The sequence below is a fragment of the Felis catus genome, chromosome A1, assembly GCF_018350175.1.
Source record: "Felis catus isolate Fca126 chromosome A1, F.catus_Fca126_mat1.0, whole genome shotgun sequence".
Classification (NCBI taxonomy): domain Eukaryota; kingdom Metazoa; phylum Chordata; class Mammalia; order Carnivora; family Felidae; genus Felis; species Felis catus.
This window is the reverse complement of record NC_058368.1, coordinates 139658934-139676091: the sequence shown is the minus strand read 5'-3', so window position 1 is coordinate 139676091 and position 17158 is coordinate 139658934. Positions and strand designations below refer to the sequence as shown.

The window sequence follows — 17158 nt, the reverse complement described above, 5'->3', positions numbered from 1 at the left end:
GCTCACATTTTATGTGTGCTTTTGTAACCTCTTTGTATCTTCCCACATATTAAGTTGTTCACTTTCCAGACTTTGGAAATACTGTTTTTGAATGGATATCTTCTACTCCATTAGGAAATGAACATTTGCCATTTTTGGACTGCTTATTGTATCATTCAGATGTCCACTCATGGAACCAGAAATCGCTGTAGATTTTTCAGCCAGGAAGTGTTTAGAACTAAACAAAAGAAACACTTTGTGGGTAGTGCATAGGTAGTAACTGCAGGAACCAGCTTTTATTCCTTGGGTCAGAGGAACGAAGGGACGAGGTTGGGGTTATCTGAACTTAGAAGTTGGAGGGAGAGCCCCGCTGAGTTGGGAGTTGGACTTCTGAAGAGAAAGGGTTGCCCACTGGTGCTGGTACCAGTATCCCAGGAGCCTTTTGGGACTGAGGCTTAAACATCTGAGTTGAAAGGACTGCCTGGTTAGTACTTTCAGAAGCTGAGACTCAGGCATCTGGAGATGGGAACACTGTTCATCTGCTATCTCAGAAGCTTAGAGGAAATGCACTGTGACATCTAGAAGAAGGATTATACCCAGTGTAGTTGGTATTAATATCTTAGTAGTTTGAAGGGGAATGCTGTAGAGCTCCACTTCACGTATCTAGTAAGTGGCCCTTGCACAGTTGATGCTGGTACATCTGAGGTGGCCAGCTAGTTCAGGGGGTTCTAAAAGAGGCTGGAGCCCAGAACTGACTACCATTTCCAGGACTAAGGACCTTTGCTAGACAAATGTTGATGAAAACAGTATGTAACAAAAAACACAGGCTTTTTCTGCCTTCCTTCTGGCTTCCAATCTCTGGCTAGAATGGTGCCCTACTGAACCAACAAAGAAGACTAATAGAGGAGAAATGTATTTTGCCATATCCCAGTCCCAGTAGCATAAAATAGTATAGAAGGGTGGATTTAAGAGAGCCGATATGGTTAATAAGAAGTGGCAAGCTCATTATCAAATGAGCTTTTAAAGAATTCCCTGCTATGAGTCTGAATAGGTCTTCTCAGTGAATCTGCAAAAGCCAGAGTCTCATTTTCCCCTCTCACCCTAGCATCCCTCCAGCCCATCAACTCCCCTTTTTACATGATTATACATATTATGTTATATATTATTACATATAATATGTTATTGTTATGTATATTATATATTATTAATGAATTATTATATATTATATACATTATATGTTTTATATGTTATCTATTATGTATATTATGTTATTACATTTTATACATATTACATGTGAATTAGGCCTAGGTAATCAGGCTGCTGATACATACCCTCCCCCACCTCTACTGCCCCTTGTCTCCCCCAGCCCTACCTTGATTGTGAAGCAGGATCTTAAAGAGAAGCAATGACAGAAAGTTTTTCTTATGATAATATTGGCAACTGCAGCATCCAGTTTCTAGGAGCAGCAGTGCCACTAGTGGCTTCCAGGGTCCAGAAGAGGAAGCGGCCTGTCTGTACAGTTGACACCGTGGGGTGCAGTCTCAGAGTTCACTCTCTTACCTAGTCTCCCCTGGCTCCTTTCCATTTTCTGACCTCGTTTATTTATATTTCTTAGCAATATGAGCTGCCTGATACTTTCAAAAGAAACTTCTTCAGTGAGCAAGCATCAGTTTCTCTTACTTGTAATTTAGAGCAATGTTTGATGTATTTTATTTGAATCTGGTAGGCTTTATTTTCTGGTTGAACAAAGATATTTTAATATTTTGCATTTATTGGTAAAAAAAATTAGATGCTCAGCTTAGATAATTTTGTCTTTAACTTCAGTGAGCATTGGACAGGATATTTGGCAATGAGTAGAATAAGGGTGAAATCTCGATTGTGGTGGTACTAGGTGGCTAAAACTAAACAGAAAAACCAGCCAGGCATCTTCCTGACCAACAGAACCTGACAAAGGTTGTGGTACAACCAGGGCTGATGGAAAATGAGTAGGGAATCCACAGAGGAGAAACCAGAGAAGGGCAACTCAAAGTTGTGTAAAAAGTCTACCCAAGTCTCTGGTTGACTCCTAAACAATGTATGTGGGAGACAGATAGAAAGTAGTCTTAAAATGTGATCTGAGTCACTGCCACCATGGGAGAGATGTGGGGGAGCTAAAGCTGCTTTCAAGAACATTTGCCATTTTTTTAACTGTAGGTACCAAGAGAAGGAATGTAGTTAGTGAGGAGATAATCCAGAAAAAAAGAGCCAGAGAAAGGGAACCCAAATGTAAAACTCAGTCCAAATTTGTACCTGACCTTTCATTTGTGTGTGCACAGGCCAGACTGAAAGTACTCTAAACTGAGACCCTAGCTGCTGCCCATTGAACACATGACAGAATTAGCAATTTGGGTCTGAGCATGTTAATTGCCTGCTGAAACAAAAACAGAATTTTTCAGAGTAAAACAATCCAGAGTTCACAACCTAACATTCACAGTTTTCAGGGTCAACTCAAAATTACTCAAGATACAAAAAGCCAGGAAATTACAGCACATTCTCAAGGGAAAAGACATGAACCAAGGCCAAATTCAAGATGAGCAAGATGAATTATTTGGTAAGGATTTTAAAGCAGGTTGTATGTTTGTGCGAGGTAAAAGAAAATAGGCTTGTAATGAATGAAAAGGTAGACCATTTCAGCAGAGAAAAAGAAAACATAGAACTGATAGGAATTTTAGAACCATGAAGAATGATATCTGAAATAAAAACCATTCACTGTCTGGAATTTATAGTAGAGATGACAGAAAATAATTAGGATTTTGAATATACATCAAAAGAAGTCATTTTTTTTTAATGTTTATTCATTTTCGAGAGGCAGGGGAAGGACAAAGAGAGGGGAAGACACCGAGTCCAAAGCAGGCTCCAGGCTCCGAGCTATCAGTACAGAGCCTGATGTGGGGCTTAAATTCACAAGCCATGAGATCATGTCCTGAGCCAAAGTCAAATGCTTAATTCACTGAGCCACTTAGGCACCCCCAAGTAGTCATTCTTAACCCAATTTTTATTTTGTTTTGCTTTGTTTTATTTTAAATGAGCAGAATTAAATGGGTTTTAGGAGTCTTCAGAGAGAAAAGAAAGTGAAAAAATATTTGAAGAAATTATACTACAACTTTCCAAATTTGGTGAAGAATATAAATTTATATATTTGAGAAGCTCAACCGACAATAGGACAGATTGAAACCGGATACATCATAGTCAAACTGTTGAAAACCAAAGATAAAAAATCCTGAACTTAGCTATAGAAAAATGACACATAAATGGGGACATTCAAACTACTGTATACTTCTCCTTAGAGATCATGGAGGCTAGAAGACATCTTATAATGGATTCAGTGAAGATACTCTTCAAAAATGAAGTGAAATAAAGATATTTTTAGATAAAGGAAAACTAAGAGAACTTGTGGGCAGACGACCTGTGCTACAAGAGATGCTAAGGGAACTTTTTCAAGCTGGAGAGAAATACACCAGAGGTAAACAGATCTTTAGGAACTAATGAAGAACATCAGAAAAAGTGAATATGTGTTGGTAATTATAGGATTATTTTTTCCCTTTTAATGCTTTTAAGATACAGAAAATCTGAATAAGCCAGATCTAAAAACCTGAACTTAATATCTCCCTACCAAGAAAACCTGTCCACATGATTTCCCTGGTATGTTGTTTAATACATCCAAAGAAATAGTTCCAATCTTGTACAAACTCTTTCCTACACTTTCCTACACAGCGTAGCTGTGAAACCTAAACCTGATGAAGACATCACAAGAATATTAGAGCTCTCTGGTAGACATAGATACCATATTCTTTTATAAAATATTAGCAAATCAATAGTAGAAGAATTATGTATAACTTCTCAGCCTTTTGGCTAAGATTATGTGTAATATCTATTCTTATCAGTTTAATATTTGATACATCCTCTATCCACGGACAATATAGTAAATGGATTTTTGGAGCAGGGAGATGGAATAGGAGGTTCTTCCATCCACTCCACACATCGACCTTGTATTGCAGTTCCTCCAGGCATGTTGCACTGCCTGCACCCTCAGGACAGAAACAAAAAAGTGGATTATATATAATGAACAAACAAATGTACTTTATCTTAGGAATTAGAGGTTAATTTAATGTAGCAAATCAATCATTATAATTCACCAGTTTTTTAATTTTATTTAAAGCCAAGTTGGTTAACATATACTGTAATAATGGTTTCAGTAGAAAACACCCACTGCTCATCCCAACAAGTGCCCTCCCTAATGCCCATCACCCATTTAGCCCACCCTCACCTAATACCCCTCCAGCAACCCTGTTTGTTCTCTGTATTTAAGAGTCTCTTGTGGTTTGCTTGCCTCTTTTTATATTACTTTTCCTTCCCTTCCCTGTGTTCATCTATTTTGTTTCTTAAATTCTACATATGAGTGAAATCATACAATATTTATCTTTCACTGACTGTCTTATTTTGCTTAGTATAATAAATTCTAGTTCCACCCATGTTGTTGCAAATGGCAAGATTTCATTTTTTTATTCCATTGTATAGTAAAACCTTGGATTGTGAGTAACTTGTTCTGCAAGTGTTCCACAAGACAGGCAAACATTTTTAATAAATTTTAACTTGATAAATGAACAATGTCTTGCAATACAAGTAGTACGTGACTGACATCACATGATCACAAATGAACCAGTGGTTCTTCTTTCTCTCTCTCTGTCTCTCTGTCTCTGTCTCTCTCTCTCTCTCTCGCTCGCTCGCTGTTGAATTGTGGGTGATGGTCTCCCATGCTTGGATACTCCGTCTCAGGCCACGGTGTTTGACAGAAATCAGTGATTTTCCAGTACGTTGGAAGACGCCCACAAATGGCACTAGTGTAGTTTTTGTCACTTCAAAGCATCTGTGGACAGTCCTTTGCTTTTCCATACAAGAGTAAGCTTAGAAATGCTTTACTTCATTTTAGTCAGGCTGCCTGCAGATATAGACTCTTTCCTCTGCTGCTTTATTGCCAATTACATTGAATACGGTATTTGACAAGAGTATATTAATACTGTAGTGTAGTCAACATCTGTGCAAGCATATACAGTGGCCCCCAGGAAGAAAAAGATTCCATTGAGCCAACAAATAGCAGTGATTCTGTTAGTGATAGTGAAAGTTGTCCTCCTCTCTCTTGTCTCCCTCACACCAGCCATGAAGGTTTTCAAAGGTAAGTGCAGGTTAATTTGTCTATTTTTCTCTATATTTTGTATTACAATATTGTCATCATTTTTTATGGGTATTTTTGGGTTGTAGAACGAATCATCTGAGTTTCCATTATTTCTTGTGGGGAAATTCACTTTGATATGCAAGTGCTTTGGATTACAAGCATGTTTCCTGAACAAATTATGCTCACAAACTAAGGTTTTATACCACATCTTTATCCATTCATCAGTCAATGGACATTTGGGCTCTTTCCATAATTTGGCTTTTGTTGATAGCACTGCTATAAACATTGGGGTGCATGTGCCCCTTAAGATAATACCTAATAGTGCAAATGCTGGGTCATAGGGTAGCTCTATTTAAAAATTTGTTTTGTTTTGTTTTTTCAGAGAGAGAGAAAGCATGAGCAGGAAAGGGATAGAGGGGAGAGAGAATCCCAAGCAGGCTCTATGCCATCATTGTGGAACCCAGTGCAGGGCTTGATCTCACAAACCATGAGAGCATGTCCTGAGCCCAAATCCAGTTGGACACTTAACCAACTGAGCCTCCCAGGTGCTCCTATTTTTAATTATTTGAGGAACCTCCATACTTTTTTCCAGAGTAGCTGCATCAGTTTGCGTTCCCACCAGCAGTGCAAAAGTATTCTCCTTTCTCCCTATCCTCGCCAACATCTTTTGTTTCTTGAGTTGTTAATTTTAGTCATTCTGACAGGTTTGAGGTGGTATCTCATTGTTTCCTGATTTGTATTTCCCTGATGTAATACACCATTTTAACAAACTAAAGACAAAAATTCATAACAAATTTCAATAGATCAAAAAGGTTTTGACAAAATCCTAATATTCATTTAAATTGAAAAAAAAAATTCTTAGGGAACTAGAAGTAGAAAGGAACATCAGCCTAATGAAGCGCATCTACAAAAACACATAGTTTAACATCATGCTCAATGGTGAAATATTTTATGCTTTTCTCCTAAGATTAGGGTCAGGGCAAGAATGTATGTGCCCTTATCACTTCAGTTTTAACATTGTATTGGTCATCCTAGTCATTTCAGTATGGCAAGAAAAAAGATCTAAAAGGGCATAAAGATCAGAAAGCCAGAAGAAAAACTTTGCAGTAGCATCAAGGTTTTGTAGATATTTTTAGGTGTAAAATAGGTGTTTTAGGTGTTGGAAGTACTAAGTGAATTTTGCAAAATCATAGAATATACGGTTAATATACAATTATGAGATCTATTATATACCATAAGCAGTGAAATTTGAAAAACAATTCCATGTACAGTAACATAACAAGACTTAGGAATCAGTCCTGCATTATAGATTGGACATGTATAATACAGGCTACGTGAGATTATTGAGAGAAATTAAAGAAGACATGAATAACTGGAGAAATGTCCATGGATTAGAAGGCTCAGTATTGTTAAGAGGTCACACCTTTCCATATTAATCTATAGAAAAATCTATGGAATTCCTGCAACCTGGTACTAAATGTTCTTGGAAATACAATGTGAAATGCAAACTACCTAGATTAGCCCAAATAGGTTTTAAAAGGGGAGTAGAGTTTGAAGACATACACTACATGATTTCAAGACTATTGGGCAGCAATAATTTGGTGTTGGGAGTAAGAATAGACTTCTTTTTTTTTTTTTTAAGGATTTTATTTTTAAGTAATCTCTACACCCAGCGCGGGGCTCAAACTTACAACCCCCAGATCAAGAGTTGCCTGCTCTACTGACTGAGCCAGCCAGGTGCCCCAAGAGTAGACATATAGGTCAATGGAACAGAACAAAGTCCAGAAGTAAACCCAAGCAAGGATGAGGAGTAACTGGACTTTGATAGGCTGCTGGTGAGAATGTAAAATGATACAACTAATTTTTGGCAGTTCCTTAAATATATAGTTACTTTATAAGCCAGGCATTCCACTCTAGGTCAAGAGAAGTGAAAATGTATGTCCCTACAAAGGTATGAATTTTCACAACAAATTTATTCAAAATAACCAAGAAGTGAAAGCAATTGTCCATCAACAAGTAAATAAATAAGCAATATGAAGTTCACTAAAATTGTAGTTGACTTTGAGTTTCTATGTCTTCTTACACTCTGTCCACTGACTTTAACCTTTCAGATAGTCTTTCATTCTACTTGTGCCAGCACCAGAGAAATCTCTTCTAAAGTATCCTGTGGTACTGTTCTAGACTTTTGGGTCTTTTCTATAATGCTGCTTCTGGAATTTTCCTTATTGTCTTCTTGGGAAGTCCCTTTGCTTCTTCTTTTCATGGATCTCAAATACTTCTTGCTTCTCTTTGTTACTCCCTCATTTTACTGATGCATATCTCCCAGGTTTGAAAGATAAATTTTTATTTATCTTCATGGTTTAGAACTTTCATACCAATTAAGTGCCTGGGTGTGAAACCCTTAAATATCATTACTATATGTTTTTTTTCTTGGACTAAATTTTCTCATGGAAGAATCTTCCTATAGACAGAAGAGGATGGAAGGAGAGAGTGTGAGTGCTAGGTTTCTGGGAGTCAAGTAGGGGAAAGATCTTTAGTATAAATACTTTCTGATTTGCTTTTTTTTCCCTTTCCCTACACCCCACACCCACTGCTGTGTAAGACTGTCCCTACTTCTTACACCTGTCTCATACCATCTCTCTGAGGGCCAAGGGTGGGGCTTCTAACACTGTACAGTGGTAGGTGAGCAGTCACCAATGCTTGGGATTCCAGGGATCTAGTTTACCTTTTAATAACTCTTGGTCAGTTTTGTTTTCAGCTCCACCCTTGCCTTTACCTTTATGGCTACCTGATGCTTCCAGTTCCCTTGCTTTTCCATAATTGCATACAAACTGGCTTGATTCTTTTGCCTTCTTTTTTCTTGTAGATGTTTAATTTTCAGTTTTTTTTCAAGCCTGCTGAGTCAGTTACTGCATTCTACTTTTAAATTTTGTTGAAAACTTTTCTTTTTTTTTTTTCTTTGTGGATTTATGCCTCTTGTTCCTATAAGGTTATTTTGGCAGATAATGGATGCTTTGGGCTGAATGTTTGTGTCCTCCCCAACTTCATGTGTTGAAGCCTTAATTCTCATTGTGATAGTAATCAGAGGTGGGGCAGGGCCTTTGGGAGATAATTGGGTTTAGATGAGGTCATGACACTGAAGTCTACATGATGACATTGGCATCCTTATGAGGGGATGAAGAGACCAGAGAGCTCTCCTTCTTCTCCACGTGAGGACACAGCTAGAAGGCAACCATCTGCAAACCAGAAAGAGGGCCCTGACAAACACCCCACCATGCTGGCACTGATCTGGACTTGTAGCCTCCAGAACTGTGAGAAATTTCTGTTTAAGCTACCCACTTTATGGTTTTTGTGTTATAGAATCCCAAAGAACTAAGACAAACCAAGACAGGTATAAGTGCCATTTTACTTTTTGGTATATTTTCTGTCCTTAACAATGAATGTTGACATGGTAAAGTATGAGGTCCACCTACATTTTCCTTGATGTTTTCCTTTCTGATGTTGGCTTCCTTCTATTGTGTGCGTTCTCAGTGGGGGCACAGCTTGGTTTTGGGAAGAGTGAGATAAACTCACTTGTGTTAATTGCAATTGTGTTTGAATGAAGCAATTATTGATTATATGTTGGGAGGTGTTGTATGTGTGTTGAGACAATATATAAGCTCAGTTGCTTAGACTTCAATTTATTCTCTTTTTGGGGGGGGTACTGCCACATTTAAAAAAATTTTTTTTAATGTTTATTTATTTTTGAGAGAGAGAGAGAGAGGGTGTGTCTGCGGGGGAAGAGCAGAGAAGGAGACACAGAATCTGAAACAGGCTTCAGGCTCTGCGCTGTCAGTACAGAGCCTGATACAGGGCTCGAACTTGCAAACCACGAGATCATGACCTGACCTGAAAATGGACGCTTAGTTGATGGAGCCCCCAGGCACCTCTAGACTTCAATTTATTCTCTTAAACACATTCTCTTAAGAAGTTCGTAATTTTCTTTACTATATAGATGTAGCTTCCCTCACTTTTTTGCATTTTGGGAATTCTGTGTTCACAGACTATATATTATCTGACAATTGGTGCGTCCCTCTTTTCTACCACCTGCCTGTCAGATTGCTGATGGTAGAACTGGCTAACTGTACATTTTCTGTCAACTACCACCTCTGTGTATAGGTATCAAGATACTGCATCTCATAGTAAGTTTTCAAATTCTTTAATTCCACCTTCTAGATTATCATTTTATTCCATTTCTCTGTAACTCTATTAAAAGCTTGACATTTTTCTGCATTTCTAAACTTTGAAAGAGGGAGACAAGATCATAATTGGTATACTTTGGCAGATTTAGGAATTTGGCAAATCTTAAACACTGACTTCAGATTTTACTAAGTCACTCATATCCAGAGGAAGGCTAGCAGTGAGTTTCTCTTTTCAGGAATATTTTAATTGTGGCATTGTACTCATTGGAAGATTGTAAGCAAGTTCTGAAGATGTCAAAGAGGGAGGAAAACCATTTGATGGAGAAACTAGTGAATTTTGAACTAATAGGATCTTATTTTCTAAAGCTTTAAGGATGTTAAGCCCAATACAAACTAAAACATTTTGAGGAATGGTAGCTGGAAATAGAATGATTGTGAAGTGGAAGTTTAAAAACTTCTGGCCTATTTAGAACAGTAGACCTAATCAGTTAAATTATTTACTTGGTTCTTCAGATAGCGTGTATTCTTCCCTTCCTCCAAGAAACTTTTTTTAGGAACTGAATTCCATTCTTAAGACTTGAATGTTTGGCATTTCATTAAATTTTTAGTAATCATTGTATTTATGATTGTTAAGTATTTTTTTTTATGTGTTTCTGTATTCTTAATTACTGAAGCAGGGTATGCATTGTCTTGTTTTTTTCTTTTTCTTCTTTCTAGTATATTCTACCTCCCACCACAGTCTGAACTATGATGTCTAGCATATAGTGATTCAGAAAATACTTAATTTATATCCTTTAGCTAGTCAGAACCATGATTTGTTGTATTAATCTTAAAAGAGAAACTGTTTCATAATCTAAAGGACATTGTAGAGTTCAAATGTTTTTCCTAAACAAACACATAAGGTAATAAAAGATTGATACTGTTAAAGGGAGGAAAGAATAAACAAACCTTAGAAATACAATATGTAGATTCTGTTTATCAAATAAGTTGATTATTACATTGGGCAGGGAGAACTTTTTCCCCTCTATAGATAAAATTGTTCACAGGAGAAGAAATTGATTGACTCTCAATACTCTGGTAAAAGAAGAGGTGGTATATGTGATGGGGTCCTGTCTTATTTGAATTCATTTACTGGACAAAAGCCAAGGATATAAAATATTCATTTTAAAGAATGTGAAAGACTGAACCAAATAATTGATATTTTTATGAGATGTTTACATTTTGATAGAGACAATCTCCTCTATCTAATAGAGGTCTGATGTAATATTTATTTTATTTTTCTTTTCATTCAAAACTCTCCTGGCTGTTACTATCAAAGATATTTAAAAAGCTAGAAGTTAATTTGAAATATTTGAGGGCAAATGTTAACATTATTTTGTCACAGAATGTGAAAATATTTTATCACATTGAATGAAATACAACTATTCATGATGAGCATTTACTTTTGAATGATAGAGCAGGGGAAAAAGTAGTAAATATCATCCCTAAAACTTGGCCTGTTTTGTGTGTGTGCTTTTGGTGGCATTCCCACTAGTTAAGCTAATTGGAAGCAGTTGATGAAAATATTAGCTCCGTTCTTTTTTTAAATATATTTACGTGTCAACTCATTTATAAGAATAGTGAATGAAACTTAGTTTTTGGTAACTATGCTCTTGTTGTGCTCTTTATGTGAGACATCTTCAAAAAAAGTTATTTGAGTAGAAACAAAAGAATAACAGGCGTCTTGGAACAGCCGGAATGTATATGTTCATTTTTGCTATAGGGTGTAACACTTCTAAGAATATAACTAGCTTTTCATTTTCTACTGTTTTCTCCACAGCCTCATGATTTTGATGAATGTCGATTTGATATTAGTGTAAATGATAGCGTTTGGTATCTTCGTGCTCAGGATCCAGATCACAGACAACAATGGATAGATGCCATCGAACAGCACAAGGTAGGGTCTCCAATGTTTATCCATCCATGAAGGATTAAGCAAGAGACTGGTAGTAACTCTTTTAAAAAGTTTTTAAATGTAACGTGTTATTGAAAAGTTGAACAATATTTGAGTGGTAAAGATTAAAGCAGTACAGGTGTAAATTTTTTTTAATTTTTTAATTTTTACTTTTGAGAGAGAGAGAGAAAGTGTGTGAGCAGGAGAGGGTCAGAGAGAGACGGAGACACAGAACCTGAAGCAGGCTCCAGGCTCTGAGCTGCCAGCACAGAGCCCGATGCCGGACTCGAACTCACAAACCATGAGATCATGACCTGAGCTGAAGTCAGACGCTTACAGGTGTCCCTATAAATTTTTGAACTAATTTTATTTCTAACACTTGAGTTGTTCTGAAGCAATTTGCTACAACAAATATTTTTACTTATTTTTTGAAGATCTAATTGACTTTGTTAAACAATACATGAGTCGGGTAGCACCCCATCTAGCAAGTTGAGAGGCACCCCAACAAATGTGTTTAATTGTTAATTAAAAAAATATGCCTTTTTAAAAATAAAACATATTCTTGATTTTTATACTTAGGATTTGCTTCATAGTTAATGCCTCTTTTATGATCTGGATAAAAGGACTTTTGAAATAATATTGGGTATAAAACCCTAATATTTAGAAACTTACATGTTAATTTTTGCAGTCCTCTATAGCTGTTTGGGTAAATTCATAGTGTAAATATTTGTAAATCACTTAATTTTTGTAAATAAGAAGCCATCTAATAATAAACCTTTAGAAAGCCTTTCTTATGTAAATGTATAAGCCACATTGTAATTTAAAGCTGTGAATAATAATTGGTAAGTAGACTAAGTAGATATTAATCGGCAGCATTAGTGAATTCAGTATATTATGATAAAACAAGGAATAGGGAAAGGTATAAATTCACGATGCTATTCCTGAGTGTGACTTAAGAGAACTTTGTGCTTTGCATACTTGTCTGTACTTGTTTATTTGAGTTTCACAGAGTTGTAGTTGAAACACCTGTTTTGGTCACTTAACAGATGCAAAACATGCACACATACAACATGCACACACACATAAACAAGAAGAACCTGTCTGATTTGAGGTATGACAGGCATTCTTTTTGGTATGAATCATGCATTAGCTTTTATTTCTTGATTATTGATTAAAATTTTTCCTGGCATAAAGAAAATTGGCTGTAATGCCCATTTCTTTCCTCTCTGTTTTAGCTTTAGTTGAAAACTGGTTTAAAATTTTGTGTGTTGGGGTGCCTGGCTGGGTCAGTCCAAAGAATCTGCTACTCTTGATCTCGAAGTTGTGAGTGCAAGCCCCAAGTTATGTGTAGAGATCATTTCAAAATAAAATCTTAGGGTCACCTGGGTGGCTCAGTCAGTTGGGCATCTGACTTCTGCGGAGGTCATGATCTCACCATTTGTGAATTCCAGCTCCGTGTCAGGCTCTGTGCTGACAGCTCAGAGCCTGGAACCTGCTTCGGATTCTATGTCTCTTTCTCTCCCTCTGCCCCTCCCTGCCTCCTACTCTGTCTCTCTCTGTCTCTCTCTGTCTCTCAAAAATAAATAAATGTAAAAAAATAAAATAAAATCTTAAAATCGTGTGAATGTTGGTTATTATATTATTCAGAAAAGAGTCTAAAAATTGAAAAAATGGCTAATAGTTTTCTATTATATAAAAAAGAGGTGAGCTAAAATCCCAGAATCTGAATGCTTTGAATCCAGGCTGACCTCGATTCAAACACTACATCCTGTGCTGTATATGACTTATGTGACTTTTGGCATGATAATTTACCTCTTCTTGGTGTGTATAAGTAATACATGAGATAATATATGTAAGATTACTTACCAGAGTGGCTGATATATTTTCTCATTTATGACAGTAAAAAAGAAAGGGCTTTATAGAGTGACAACTAAATTTACTAAATTATACCTGTTGTTTTTGACTGAAGTATTCTACATTCAGTGAGAGTTGCTAAATGTGTATGCACATAAAGAGAGTAGCGTGGTTTGTGTATTTAATCAGGGCCAACCCTTTTACTAATGATTAAAGATATCATTTAGTAGAACTAATTTCTATATTTTTAACTGAGATGACTTTTAAAAGCTTAATCAGTTGATTAACTGATTAGTTGATTATAGGGATTTTTGTTTTCTGTTTTAAGCATATCTTATTTTGCTTGTTTTTCTTAGTAAAGCTGAACCTGAATTCTTTGCAGGTTCCCATTTTGTATTTTCTCCACAAGTGAAGAAGGATGCATAAAGCATATATTTCTTCCGTATCATTGATTTCTTTGCATCATTGAACAATGGATAGGTTTAATCTGAGTTTTATTAGTGCAGTGTGACTTAAGCTGAGATAACAGATTTTTGGTGAACTTTAAGTTTTTAGAAAAAAGATTCAGCAGCAAGATTTCAGATACATTATGCAGACTTTTTCTTCCTGATTTCTAAAAATAGTTTATTCATAGACAAGGAGAAATCATTGTTAATTATAATTTTTATTAATAATTATTTAAGTGTAGGGGAGCCTGATGGCTCAGTCGATTAAGCATCGTCCTACCCTTGATTTCAGCTCAGGTCCTGACCTCAGTCAGGGTCGTGAGATCAAGACCCTGTCTGGCTCCACACTGGGTGTGGTGCCTGCTTAAGATCCTTTCTCTCCCTCTCCCTTTGCCCCTCCCATGCTCGTGCTCTTTCTCTAAAAATAAATAAATAAATAAATAAATAAATAAATAAATAAATAAATAAATAAATAAATAAGCAAATATATATATATATAATTTTTTAATATAAAATATGTGATATATGCCAACTAAGCAACATATCAATGAAAATTTAAATTGAATATGAATTCCAAAAATAAATTGTTTGAGTTAGTAAACTAATAGGAGGGAAAAAATTCAAATGGTATCTCCAAACATAACAGCAAATTTTTTTTGGTTTCTTGTTGTTTTTTTCTGTAGACCAGAAACAGGGAGGTAGTGAGGATATATTTCCTAATTCATTCTTCAGTATTACTAAAGAATATTACATATTGGAACCTAAATTTAGTAATTTTACTATTTTAGCATGCATTGTTATATTGATACTCAAAATTAATATCAAATTGTTAAAGCATGTTGATGATGATAGGAGCTACTATTTATTGAGGATCACCCGAGTATTAATGATTGCATTATGTACTCATGTGCTTTATATTCTCCCTGCTCGTCTGATAGGTGAGGGAAGTGTTGTGTTACAGTAGAGAAGATGGAGGTTTAGATTAAATTTAAGTAACTTGCATGAGACTCTACTACCTTTTAGTTCTTGGATGCTTAGGATTCAATTTTATGTTGATTTCTGCTTTCACTCAGTTCCATTGGTAGACTGAGTATTTGGAAATCATTCCCATAAGCTCACCTCCTGCAGATTAGATCCGTTTATCATTTGAGTTCTACTGCCATATATATGCAAGACAAATACGAATTCATCTTTCTGCCCAGGGGCTCTCAAAAAGAGCATTGTATTATTTGGTTACTGTTTGAGCAGTGGATTCTGGGGTCTGACAGATATGGGATTGAATCTTGGCACTACTGCTTATACTATATAATAACTGTGTGACCTTGACAAGTTACTTAGTGGAGGAAGGATGACAGTATGTTGTATATATCCCTTCCCCCTCACATCACCCTCCCCACCCGCACAAAAACAAAACAAAATGATCAAGCAAGCAAAGTAGCCTAGTCATGATAAACCAAGAGTACTTCAGAATTGATAAATTCCCATCATTCCAGCTCATTCAGTTCAATTTACAGTTAATTCCTCATTTCACCACCTGCCCTTGTGAGGACACAGAACACTTGGAAGAGTGGGCCTTTTTCTCTTCTGATGTCATCAGATGGCCCTTCATTGCCTTTTCTTGCTATTGGGCCTCTCTCTGTTAGGGCTTTCCTGACAGGCTTTAGTAATTTTTAATATCTGGAAGATATTAAAGGTTTCTGTTCCTTCCTTCCCAGGTAGCCCTTTTACTCTTTATAATAACTGTGTATCAGTCCATTTCACACACGTGCACACACACACACACACACACACACACATACACACGCTCACATACACCAAAAATTCTTACAGGACTTCTTCAGCAATGTGGTGGTGATAGCTAACAGTTTTGAGGATTAATGTGTGTCAGATATGGTGATAAACATTATACACGTTATCTCATTTTACTCTCATAGTCTTGTAAGATTCTTATCCTACTTTTATAGATTAAGAAATTGAAACAAATTAAGTAACTTGTCCAAGGTCAAATTGCTAATCAGTGAAGGAGCCACAGCTTTCAGGTCCAGGTCTATCTGACCTGAGCACCAGTTTTTTAGCCAACAAGCACATCTGCCATCCTTATAAATATGTATTTATGTAGAATATATTTTGTTGACTTAAATCATTGGGCTTCTTGGGGTGCCTGGGTGGCGCAGTCGGTTAAGCATCCGACTTCAGCCAGGTCACGATCTCGCGGTCCGTGAGTTCGAGCCCCGCGTCAGGCTCAGGGCTGATGGCTCAAAGCCTGGAGCCTGTTTCTGATTCTGTGTCTCCCTCTCTCTCTGCCCCTCCCCCGTTCATGCTCTGTCTCTCTCTGTCCCAAAAATAAATAAACGTTGAAAAAAAAAAAAATCATTGGGCTTCTTGAATCACAGTATTCCCATAGTTTTTATATGTTCTTCATATCTCTTGTGTGTATTTTAGACCATAAGCTCCCCTAAAGACTCAAATACACAACTTTGTAGGAATCAGCAAAGCATTGAGCACATAAATTTTCCAGTTGAAACAATTTACAGTATTGTAAAACAAATTTTGTGGGGAAAATTTGGAATTTTTGAAGTTGTTTTTCTTTCATTCTTCATGATTGATCTTAGAATAGAAATCCATTACGTTCTATATTCTCCGCTATTGTTTTGTTCTCCTTGGTATTCATTTCAGAATAACTTGCTTACTAGAAGAAAAGTTTAAGAAAGATGATTCTGTGATTTAAATGCTCTCATTATATTGGAAGTTAGTTGCATAATTCGGTGTGACATTAGACAGTAGCCCCTGTGGAAGAAAGATATTCCTGAGTTCATTCTTATATTTGAAGAATCTACTTCGGTTTAAAGTATACCAAGGGGCATACGTATACCAGACCAGTAATTTTATTTTGCAATAGTGTGGAGTATTATGCAATAGTGTGCAGTATTGTGTGGAGTCCATTCATATTCTGCATTTCTTCGTAAGATTTGAGACACTACTAAATAAAATGATTTTTAAAGACAAAGTTTTTTTGTAATTTTTTAATCTCTTGGCCATCTCTCATACTGTCTTGAGGTCAAGTGAGATGGTGTTCATGAAAATTATTTGAAGACTAAAAGCTGTATGAAGGTAAAGATAAGGTGTTATTTTTATTTGGATTAAACATTTTTCTAATATGGATGGTCTATTATCAAAGGGCCTCTGTGAACATTTTCTGCATAATTAGCTTCTCAAAGAAATGTGATAAGCTGTCTGTTGATGGTATTATCTAAAAGAGTCATAGGATTATTCCTAGGATCTTCTACAATTGCAATAAATATGATTTTAACTAAACAGTTTCTTACTGTGAAATGAGTATACTGCCCCACCATACCACCCCACACCTCAAAAAAACTAGTAGGAAGGCTCCCCTGGCACTAGCAGATTTAAGAATCATATTGAAAAAGTTACGCTTTTTGGCTCAGATAGAGTTTGTTTGTGGTAGCCATGACATTCCTTTATTTCCATAAGGGAAAAACCTTAGTAGATCTGAAATGTTGGTGATCAGGGGCCACACAGACTTTTCCCACAT

General features: G+C 36.3%; 1 protein-coding gene and 1 non-coding gene across 4 annotated transcripts in view; both read left to right on the top strand.

The window, feature by feature from the left end:
• Positions 1 to 17158, top strand: part of CERT1 (ceramide transporter 1) — a 105575-nt gene that overhangs the window by 26863 nt on the left and 61554 nt on the right. For all 3 annotated transcript variants that reach the window (XM_019835672.3, XM_019835677.3, XM_045062205.1), the window contains one exon: positions 11192 to 11308. In XM_019835672.3, coding sequence (XP_019691231.3) covers positions 11192 to 11308 — 117 coding nt within the window. The remainder of the gene's footprint in view (positions 1 to 11191; positions 11309 to 17158) is intronic.
• On the top strand, positions 3851 to 4041 carry LOC111557051. Its single transcript, XR_002736812.1, has one exon. It is a non-coding gene; the product is annotated as a U2 spliceosomal RNA (small nuclear RNA).